At 40.9% G+C, this 11,198-nt stretch overlaps 2 protein-coding genes across 18 annotated transcripts in view; both read left to right on the top strand.

The window, feature by feature from the left end:
* mycbp2 (MYC binding protein 2) overlaps positions 1–1,692 on the top strand; it is a 61,300-nt gene extending 59,608 nt beyond the window's left edge. For all 17 annotated transcript variants that reach the window (XM_014337719.2, XM_014337725.2, XM_014337720.2 and 14 more), the window contains one exon: positions 272–1,692. In XM_014337719.2, the coding sequence (XP_014193205.1) occupies positions 272–387 (116 nt within the window). In that variant the 3' untranslated portion in view covers positions 388–1,692. The remainder of the gene's footprint in view (positions 1–271) is intronic.
* A 1,346-nt stretch (positions 1,693–3,038) lies between these two features.
* On the top strand, positions 3,039–11,033 carry fbxl3a (F-box and leucine-rich repeat protein 3a). Its single transcript, XM_005935120.3, has 5 exons — positions 3,039–3,313; positions 4,091–4,468; positions 4,595–4,717; positions 6,228–6,399; positions 7,541–11,033. Exons 2-5 carry the CDS (start codon positions 4,091–4,093, stop codon positions 8,179–8,181), a joined length of 1,314 nt encoding a protein of 437 aa, XP_005935182.1. The 5' UTR covers positions 3,039–3,313; the 3' UTR covers positions 8,182–11,033.
* The last annotated feature ends 165 nt before the right edge of the window (positions 11,034–11,198 follow it).

The following is an 11,198-nucleotide window of genomic DNA, read 5'->3' as shown; positions in this document are numbered from 1 at the left end:
TGTAATGATTTTATGGTATTTTTAATTTGGTTGTTGTTTTGATCTGTGTTGTTCAGCACTTTGGTCTACCTGGTGTGTTCTTAAAGTGCTATACAAATAAACGATGATGATGATGATGATGATGATGTATAACTTTAGGATGACAAAATATTTTCGACATCCTGTCCTACGCTCCCTGCACCTGCCCAGAGTACAGTAGCTTGATCTCTTTTTGTATTTGCCTACCAGAAGGTTTAATGCTAATGTGTAAACGTTGTCCTCTCTGTCACAGGGCCTAAAGGCAAGCAGCTGGAAGGCACTGAATGCCCTTTGCATGTAGTCCACCCACCAACGGGGGAAGAGTTTGCTCTTGGCTGCGGGGTGTGCAGGAACGCCCACACCTTCTAAACAACAAGACTTTTTCTGAAAACCAGTTTGTCTACTGTGATTTCTGGCTGCTGCTGCTGAAGCTCAGCCGCCAAGTTTGGCTCTTGCATTGCCAAGACTCCTGGACACTGGACCAGGTTTCTGCTCTACGCCGAGAGTCCTCAGGTCTGCTCTTTCACCACCGTCAGTATCCTTGGATCCGCTGCGACCGCGAGCAGTAACTCGTTTGGGTTCAGAGTGACCTGAATGGGTGAGGGGAGGGAGGGGGACAAAAGAACAATTGAATTAAAAAGAAAAAAAAAAAGAAGAAAAAAATAAATTTCTTGTGACGTGTTTGCATGCGGCCGTTGTATTCCCTCGGCTTCTATAGACGTTGCACACCTCCTGATCACTCAAGTGTAACAATACAAGTTTAAACATTGAATATGAATTAATTTGCATATAGACAACTGTGGATCAGCGTGGGTCTGAAAAAAAGTTGAAAAAAAGAAAATATGGAGCAGGCCGTGTTTCCAGCTTCCTAACTATAAATTTAAAATATTGTTGTATGTAAACTTTTTCGTAAACTTGTACAGTATTCTCCGCTGTCAAGTGCATCATGGGTTGACAGAAGAAGAAAAAAAGGAGTTGAGTTGGTGGATAAGACTGTTAAGAACATTATGTTTGGGAGGAAAATAGTGTACGATTTATCTAATCTTGTATATAATGATACTATTCAAAAATAGCTGTATTCCGAAGTTGCTACTCTTCACTTCAGTTTTGTTTGATATTCTGGGTTATGTTTTGAGCCAGAACTTTTAATGAAGTGCAATACTGGGTGTGCCTCCTATTTTGCAGCTGTTTAACCTATGGAATGTATGTCAATAAAGCCACTGTACATTTTTATACAGTAGACGGTCGTAATTTTCCCCCCTCTTCTAAATGTCACATCTCTTCTGTTGTCTGGAAATGAGAAGATGGATCCTGGCGGCTGCAGTGAACGATGGTGGATGTAAATCCTGGTTGTAATTTAAAAAAAAGAAAGGATAAATTTATATTAAGACATGAAAAACCCCTCTCACAGTATGACTGACTACAGCTGGATGATTTGAGGGTGCCAGTCTTCACACCAAATAAAATATTGCACCTGTAATGCTTTTCCCTATTAGGAGGCAGGGGTAGTGGGAGGGAGAGGGGAGGTCAGGGGGGTGGAGTATGGAAACAAAGCAGCTGCTGTTTAAATTAAAAAAAAAAAAAAAGCTTCATACTTGTGAATCTGCTCTGTAATATCTGTGGTGGATGGAGTCAAATGGTAATAAACCAGGTTCTTTGTTTTCGCAAAGTAAACACCGTGTCATCCGTTAATGAGTGGTCACATTTCTGTATTCACGACTCAGAGGAAAAGCTAAAACATCGGTGCAAATGAAGAGAGGGGAAACTGTAAAAGAATGAGTTATCCTATCATAGAGTCAAAATGTTAGGTTTGTCATACTGACTATAATAGTGTGACGGTTGAAAGATTTAGTCTTTGAGCAGCATTAAATAACACACCTTTAATGCATTTCAAAAGGTTTAGCTGTGTGTTTCCAGACTTGCACCTTAAGTGCTGAATTCACATTAACTAATGAAGCACACTAACTTTTTCTTATTTTATCCTGTTGAAGTTTCTTGGGCACATGTGCAGTAAAAAGGTGCATGTAAGTCTGTGCACTGCTGGAAGATGAGTAAGAGACTGGCACCATGCATAGGTTGCAGGTCTGTTGCAGAGCCCCTCTCAGTATGGCGTCCCTGGTGTTTATTGCTGACAGGAGTAGCAGGATGAATTCTACTGTGTGCAGGGCTGTACTCTGACCAGACTGGAACTTTTCTTTGGTCTTCCTCTTTTCCTCCTGTCTGGCAGCTCCATTTTCAACCTCCTTTGTCCAATATATCCACTCTCCAAGAAGGAATTGTGGATATATTGCTTCACTACACGTCTCCAGCTGAGCTGTCCCTCTGACATACTCATTTCTAATGAAGTGAAAATCTAAGCGTCTCTTTCACCTCAACCTCCTTTTTGTTAATACCAGCAAGTCCAAACCATCTTGTAAACATTCCCTTTGCAGTTATCCGCCCTCTCTCTTCTTCACCTCTTTTGTGCACTGGCCATTGCTTTGGATGGTTGTACACAGTCATTTAAAATCCTCTTCTTGCTAGCTCCACTGTTTCTCCTCTCCCTCTTATTAACACACATGCAATCTGTAGTCTTCTACTAGCTTTCACCCCCTCTTCCCTCCAGAGCATACCTCCACCTCAGGGCTCTCTTCCACCTATTCCCTAAACATCAGTCTCTGGTTAACCTATCACCATTGCCAACAAGAAGGGGGTCAGAGCAGACCCCTGATTTAATCCCACCTCACCACTTTGTCACTATCATCGTGCATTTTATATGGATTTTGTTATTTTAGTTGTAGTTTGTTTCCCTCTCTGTCTCTGGAACAGTATTACTGTATTCAAAAACATAATCTTCTCAAACAAGCAGTATTATATTTTGTTGCTCTCTAGAAATAATCATTGCGTTATGAAGGCTCCCAACAGGAAAAAAACACGCTGTATACGATTTTATTTTATTAGGATTCGGGTGAGTTATCACTCAAACGGAGACGATCTTTACCAACAGCCATTTTGCATTATGTATCCCATAATGCACCGCTGCTGTCACGACAACATTTCGCCATTTCGGGTTTGGCGGACAAGGGGGGCGCTCTGTAACTCCCGCGAAGGAATTAGGTCAGTCGAGCGGAGGTGTTTCTTCATTGAAAACGTTTCTCGCTCGTTCTCGTTTTCCCGACGGCTCTCTTATCGTGCTCCGATGCGTGTTACCTGGCTACTGCTGATGAACTTTACCAGCGTCGGCCCGGGCTGAAGAGTCGAGTCAGTTGTCGGATTTTCTAGCTAACAGCTAGCAAGCTAGCTGTGTGTAAACAAGGTAAGAGCCACTGTAGTCACTAGTAAATAAATAATGAATGTTTATAGAACTTGGTATGAATGACCAGTGAGTACAGTGGGGTTTGGTATATTTGCAGCGAATCAAGTGAATTTGCAGCACCAGTTAACTAAGTCGCTCTGTTAGCTTGTAACACACTTTTACGTTAATAAATAAGCAATCGTTAACTTGGTTAGCGGTTGCATTTACTCCCCTGTTAGCTTGCTAACTTTACGAGCCACTTTATTGCATTTGTGTGCGTTCATTGTAACTATAGCACTGACAAGCTCAATAACGTTTGTTTATTTTTCCCTAAGTAAGGTTGTGTGGCTGTAACGTCACCTCAGTCACGTTTTCTCTGAAATACGCAGTGTCACATGCGGTGCAACTTTGTGGTGTGAGCGTTAACGAGCGGTATAAATCCAACAGTTAAAGGCTTTAATTGTTGTACTTTGGAAAAATGATGATTATTCAGAGAAACACAAACATGAGGGGATGAAAACAGACTGAGATTTTTTTTAAAAAGCTGGAATGTCTGCAGACCCACCATCTGCACAATATGGTAGCTGCTAGGAATGTTTTAATTATTTTGCGGAGTGCGTCAGAGTGATAAACATGCACATTTAATCTGCACCTGTTAGTGCAGGGACAGCAGGGCTGCAGCTAGAGCTTATTGATTCGTGACGTCCTTGATTAGACACCTTTCAGAAGATTGGCACACGTTTCTAAAGTAATGGCCATGTGTAGATTTATTAATCAGTGCATTTTATTTTGTAAAAGATGAAACGGATGAAAGGAGGAGAGGAGGGAAGCGATGACTCCTCCTGTGAGAGTCCAGCGGAGGTTTGCAAGAAGGTGCGAAATCAGTTGAGCGAGGATTCGGAGCCACATGTTGCTGAGTCGCTGGACTGTAACTGGGCACGGCTGCCTCAAGAGCTCCTGCTGCATATCTTCCAGTACCTGCCACTGCTGGACCGGGCTTATGCCTCCCAGGTGTGCCGTGGGTGGAACCAAGCCTTCCACATGCCTGAGCTGTGGAGATGCTTTGAGTTTGAGCTCAACCAGCCAGCCAGCTCTTATCTAAAAGCCACACATCCAGATCTTATTAAGCAGATCATAAAGAGGCACTCCAATCACCTGCAGTATGTCAGCTTCAAGGTAAAAATGTCTGTGTAACTGCGTGTGCCCTCATTCTGGGTTCAAACGTTCATAAGCAGCTTCTGTTTAAAAATGTTTCTTGGATGTTTTTCGAGTGATATGCAATCTTTTCCTTGTTCTTATCAGGTTGACAGTAGTATGGAGTCTGCAGAGGCAGCTTGTGACATTCTTTCACAGTTGGTGAACTGCTCACTGAAGACCTTGGGCCTCATCTCTACAGCCAGGCCCAGTTTCATGGAGGTTCCAAAGGTATAATTAACACAATCACGAGGAGTCTGGGTCTTTACAGTGTCCTGCTCTTTAGATTTGTAAGCAAAATCAAAGGAATTCTTGTTTTAGTGTACATCCCCTCTCGTCCACAGTCTCATCTTATCTGAGATTGGGTCTCAAAAGCAGCATTCTTATGCATGGCAAATGACACTTTTATTATCAGTCCCACATTTTCAAAAGGACACAGGACTTTCTTTATTTACATATCATGAGCTCTATTCCTTGAACCAGGTTTCATGGAATCTAGATATCATTGAGCAAACTAGGCTAAGGGCTGGACGTTTCTTTTTTTGGTGTGTTTGTTTGATCAAGGATTGGAACCTGCTGCACGTTCTGCTATGTGTAGAAACTGACACACCCACTGTCGTCACAGTTCGCATTTTAAAACCTTTGAGATCCTGAGCCAGTTTTTAACAATCTTAGTTGAATTCTTTTGAATATTTCAAAATCAAGTTTAAGAACTTTTAGGTTAATTAAAGTAGGAAAAAATCACTTGTTTATGAACTCTTGAGATCTTTGTGACATTCAAAAGCTGTTTAAGAACCTGTGATGACGTCATAGAACTTGAAACGTGCAAACGGCCTCACTCGTTCACCAGGGTGTGCTCTTTTTAGCTTCTGTTTTAAAGACAGCATAAGCCTCTCACAGCCTGTGCTGCTTTTTGTGTGACTGTGGATAAATATTAGAGGACGTGTTGTTCTTGGATTTTCTCACAATGCGGTGCTAGTTGCCAAGTTGCGAAAACACCTTTTGGCATAATAAAATCTTCTCAAAATTGCCATTATTACTCACATTCTGTCAGAGGGGACATTTGTTTGAAGCATTTGAACCAAAAGAAAGCTGAATGCAAAAAAACAAAGACTTGTTTTTTCCACATTTTGGAAAATAATAACATATTACATCATTTTCATCATAAATACTTTTTTGCTATTATAATATGTACCATAAAGTCAAATAGACACCCTTCCAATGCTTTGCACAAAAAGGTTTCCCCATTTCCTTGTCCTCAGTTTGTAATACAGATGTATGCAGTCTAGCTGTCTGCAGCACCAAAGCTTAAGATTAATTCAAACAGAGGTCCACCCATGCAGTAGACACAAATGAACACACCCTCGCATTTCTTTATTTCAAATTTGTTTACCTTGTCTACAGATTAAATCTACAAATTAAATTTGTATGTAATCTTAACCCACTAATTGTGATTACATTGGGGTTTCTTACTGTACTCAGATTGCAGATTGTGTTTGTATTGTTATATGTAGCAGATTCCTAAGTTTAAGGTTGTCTCAGTAATTACAAATAGTGGTGTGTGAGCCATGACAGAGGTCTGCCTGACGTACCAGGCCCACCAAAAAACTATGTTAGTGGGACAGATTATGTTTGGGTAAAAGATCATTCCAGACACAGTTGATTAAATCTGGCATTTCGAAGGCGTCAGTCAGGTTTAAAGATCGTTACAATTCAATGTGTCATGTTTGTCCTTCCACAGTCTCACTTCATCTCTGCCCTGACCGTGGTGTTCGTCAACTCCAAATCGTTGTCTTCGCTGAAGATTGACGACACGCCAGTTGATGATCCATCTCTGAAGGTGCTGGTGGCCAACAACAGCGACACCCTGAAACTGCTGAAAATGAGCAGCTGCCCTCACGTCTCTCCTGCAGGTACAGTCTAAGTGCATGTGTTTTTATTTATTTTCTACTTCCAGCATGAATGGAAAATGAGTATAGCGCTGTGCAAAAGTCTTGAGCCACCACTCATTGCTGCTTCTTTTTTTTTTTTTTGCTTAAAAAAAAAGAGAGACAGAATTTGGGTGTCAATGGGGGGGGGGGGCGCAAAACAAGGAGTTCGTCAGACCTTCTGAAGGTCTTTTCAAAGTTTTTCTTCAGACATTGGCTGCTTTACAGTCCTTGTACCTGAACATTTTCCAAGTAATGTTTTTGTTTATAACATTGACCTATGAATCATCTCAAGCATAAAAAGGCGCCTAACTCAAAGGATGACTATATCTTGTGTACATAACATGCCTGGATAGAAAAACCATCAATCATTGATTGGCCTTCTCAGCTGTTGAAACACATCTTTACATAGTGTTCTGTTGAGATGATCCCACAGCATTAAAGGCAGCCGACATCCAAACATAACAATTAGCATGTCCTTCAAGAATCCCGGATAACTATTGCTGAAGGCTACTTCAGTAAAGTTTGCATAACAGAGTTCAGGCTGTGTTGAAGAATAAAAGCGATCATACCAAAGTTGATCACCTTTATTGTTGCACAGACTCTGTATTTGCCTTATGCGTGGCGTTTCCATTTATGCGTCAATGTTTGAATAAACTGCTGCACATATTTTACATTTTTGAGGAACGTATAAAAAAACGAGAGGTGGCTCAAGACTTGTATACTTTACGCTGTATTGATTGAAAAATCACACAGAACTTTATTCAGAGAGATAAATTGTTTAGGTATTGACATAACTGATGAGTTGATAGCTGAACTTTATTTCTTTATTTAAAAAAACCTGAGAAGAGTCAAAACTATATGTCTGTATAACTGGTAGTGGGAAACTAACTTTTAACCTCAATGACTCAGTACATTTAGACCATCCTTCAATTTGTAGGTCTGATGAGGGACCATCTGAGATTATATGAGAGAAATCCCCTTTTCCTGAAATTCTGAGCCAATATGATTGCTGATTAAACTGCAACTTGTCAGGGGGATGCAGTCAACCTGTTCTTTGATTGAAAGTGAAAACACGATTTGAGAATTGGTCGCATTAATTGAAATGATCTGCCTGTGCTTTTAGGAATCCTGTGTGTGGCAGACCAGTGTCACGGGCTCCGAGAGCTAGCGCTAAACTACCACCTCCTGAGTGATGAACTCCTGCTGGCGCTCTCCTCTGAGAAGCACGTCCACCTGGAACACTTGCGAATTGATGTGGTGAGCGAAAACCCCGGGCAGCACTTCCACACCATCAAGAAGAGCAGCTGGGACGCTATGATGCGGCACTCGCCCAAATTTAACCTGGTCATGTACTTCTTCCTCTATGAGGACGAGTTCGGGCCCTTCTTTAATGAGGAAATCCCGGTCACACACCTTTACTTCGGGCGCTCAGTGAGCAAAGAGGTCCTGGGCCGAGTGGGCCTCCACTGCCCTCGTTTGGTGGAGCTGGTCGTGTGCGCCAACGGCCTGCGTCCTCTGGATGAGGAGCTGATCCGTATCGCCAAACACTGCACCCAGCTGTCAGCTATCGGCCTGGGTGAGTGCGAAGTGTCCTGCAGCGCGTTTGTGGAGTTTGTTAAAATGTGCGGCCGCCGACTGTCCCAGCTGTCCATCATGGAGGAGGTACTGATTCCAGATCACAAATACTCCCTGGATGAGATTCACTGGGAGGTGTCGAAGCACCTGGGCCGGGTCTGGTTCCCAGACATGATGCCGACCTGGTAGAGAGTGAAGCCTGTGCTCAGAGTTCAGTATGTCGGGTTTGTGGTGCGGAACAATCATTGCCTCCATGTTGCGTTGAAAAGCCTCAGCTGGGAAGCTCGATGACAGCATGGAGAGCATGAACTTGCTGAACTCTCGTTAGCAGTGCAGGGATGTAATGTGGCACTCGACAACAACACAATGTTATCACATTATCATGGAAATGCCACAGAATTCCTGCTCGGCTTAATCCGTAGATGGAATTCAGCAAGCTGGCTTCGACCCACAGAAGAGGAAATTTAACTAAAAAGCAATGTTTTTATAACTGCAAATGGAGTTATATGTACATTATAGGCTGGGTATGATAATCTGTGTTGTGAGAGGGGTGTGTGAGTATGTGCATTTATGTGTGAACGTGTGGGTGGGTGTTTACATGTTTTCCAACATTGAGCAGTAAATTGGGACAATTAGGTGCACAATAGCATGTTGTTACGCTACCACTTGGCCTACATAAATCCGGTGTGAGATAGCAGCTCTGCACTCTGCAATACAATATGGCATTGACCGCATGGTTGTCTGTACATAGGATGTGACAGAAGGTGTATTTGTCATGTGTGGCTGAATTTTGCAGAAGAGTAGCTGGGTCCTACACCTCATTTTAACCTAATTTAAAGAACAGTGGTTGTTTTGTTTGTCCTCCTCGCCTGGGGAGCTCCAGTCGTGTCTCACAAACCACGATTGTTGAACAAATGGAAGATGGCGGAGAGAAAAAGAAATGTGTGTGTGTGTATATAGGTGTCTAAATTGTGACGTGAAGGTGTACAGTGTTGATTGATGTCATTGATTTTTATTTTTTCTCAAAGTTATATTTTGAGGAGGTTTTTTTTTTTTTTTCTCCCCCTGCATCAAACACAAATTGGCCTGACAAATGATTTTATCTATTTTGGAAAAAGGTTTATGTACAGTTTTAGATTTCTTAAGCACCTTAGATGAATACCAAATGAGATGGAATACACCTGGTCCTTGAGACCAAATATGGTGATTATTTATACTGTACTGGGGCTTTGTTGAGTCAAATCCCCAAGTGCTGCATATTGAAGTTGTAAAGCTCTAATTAAAACAATCAAATAATTCTATGTAAATAGTGCACAGAAATGTCTGAATTTGGAGGGTAGAGATCAGCGGTCTCAGTTCTTCACGCTCAGATTAATTTGTAATGATTCAGTAGACTAGTCTGTATGGCTGTTGGCTTACAGTGCATGCTGGAAATGCAAATCCAACCCATTTGTGTTTCTCAGATGCATTAAAATGAAAATATTTTTTTATGTAGGTTTCATTTGTATCTTCTGCTATTTGCCTGTTCAAGCTCTAAACCCTGGTTCTCTGTTGTGGATATCTGCCCTTCCAATTAGTCCACATTTGTTTCTTCATCATGCTATCTTGTATACATGAGAGGAAGCAGTATTCACCCATTATAAACACTGTCTGCAGATTTTTCTTGTGTTCCAAACATCCATTCATTTCAGTCAAGAGGTTTGGCAAGTCAGATGAGTGAAACAGTTTTGTTTTTTTCCTTTAAGAAGGAAGTCAAATGCATCTGTATATAAAAACGCTGTGTGTTTATTATGAGTAGAAATGTATTTCTTTATTTCACCCTCTGTCAGGGTTTGAAGTTTCCTTAACTGGTGGCTTGTCTTTTATAAAACCAGAGTGCAAGTTATCCTTTACTAGAAGGATCTTTTTCATACTATAGCCACTAGAGAAGTTAAAACCTGTGTAATTGATTAATAGGGATTATGCTTTTTTTAATGAATTTCAGTTTTTCAGTTAAACAAAAGCAACCAGCAGTGGTATTTTTCTTTGTTTAGCTGGGTTTAGCTTCCACCTATTATCGCCGTGGTTTTGTTGGATACAGGTGGTCCTAATGTTTTGAGTCCACTACCACAAACTCGATCCTTGGAGGGATTTTATTACTTCCTTTAATGTAGTGGAAAAAGACCCTGTTTTTGTGTGTGCGTTTTTAACAAAACACACACAAAAACAGTTGCCTTGAAGTGCTTTATATTTCAAGGTAAAACTATAGTAATAGAGAGAAAACCCCAACAATTACATGACGCCCTATGAGCGAGCACTTGGTGACAGTGAGAATGAAAAACTCCCTTTTAACAGGAAGAAATCTCGTGCAGAACCAGGCTCAGGGAGGGGCGGTCATCTGCCACACAACTGCTTGGGGTAATGGGAGGAAGATGGAGAAAGAGTATGCATTTATGGCGTATACATATTAAATATTTAAAGGTTTTTGGTAGTGGACAAACCTTATGCAGCACTGCATGTCAATAAAAATGTAGTTTATTTCTGCCAGATTTCATTCCTTTTTACTCAAGTTTTATTTCATATACAATAACTGAGACTTGTTGCAAGAGGTGCAATGAATATAGCCTCTTCACAGTATTTGTTTCTCATCACTGAAGAAGTGGATATCTTTGCTCATGTACATTAGCATCTGAAGGGTACAGTAACACATCTCCTGGTTATTTTATTTGAAAATGTGTGCAGTGCATTAAACAGTGGCCCTAATGTGAAGCCTGTTTTCACTGAGAGCTTGTCTGTATTTGCTTTTATTGGACTATTCGGCTGGGGAAAAAATGCTTCACATGGTAAATGCTGACCGAGAGAGCATTATTTAAATTTTGTCACAAATATGATTGTCATAATTATTATTTGAACTTTATTTGGGAGTTAACAGGTGTTAAACACTCTAGTTTTGCTTCTGTATGACAAAAGCTTTGTCTGCTTTGCTTTACTGGTCACCTGTCTTGAAATTAAAATTGTTTTGGACATGTGATCTCACACTGTAATAAAAATTTGTGAATGTACTCTGTGCAACTTTCATGTAATTATTTTTCTTAACCAAAGGCACACGTAGTTAAACTCCATAAAAGGACTCCGTTATAAAAATGGGATGCATTTGAGATGAGAAGATGTATGAACAGTTTTCTTAAATTATTATTTCTTAAATAACAAGAAGAAATGAAGTAAAG

Source organism: Haplochromis burtoni, unplaced genomic scaffold (genome assembly GCF_018398535.1).
Source record: "Haplochromis burtoni strain Fernald_Lab_line unplaced genomic scaffold, NCSU_Asbu1 Contig_75, whole genome shotgun sequence".
NCBI classification, from domain to species: Eukaryota; Metazoa; Chordata; class Actinopteri; order Cichliformes; family Cichlidae; genus Haplochromis; species Haplochromis burtoni.
This window is presented reverse-complemented; position numbering and strand designations above follow the sequence as displayed.

Coding starts and splice junctions, on each gene's coding strand:
- fbxl3a (XM_005935120.3), top strand. CDS start 4,091: ATGAAACGGATGAAAGGAGGAGAGGAGGGAAGCGATGACTCCTCCTGT. Junction 4,469..4,594: donor TGCAGTATGTCAGCTTCAAG/GTAAAAATGTCT, acceptor TGTTCTTATCAG/GTTGACAGTAGTATGGAGTC. Junction 4,718..6,227: donor GTTTCATGGAGGTTCCAAAG/GTATAATTAACA, acceptor GTCCTTCCACAG/TCTCACTTCATCTCTGCCCT.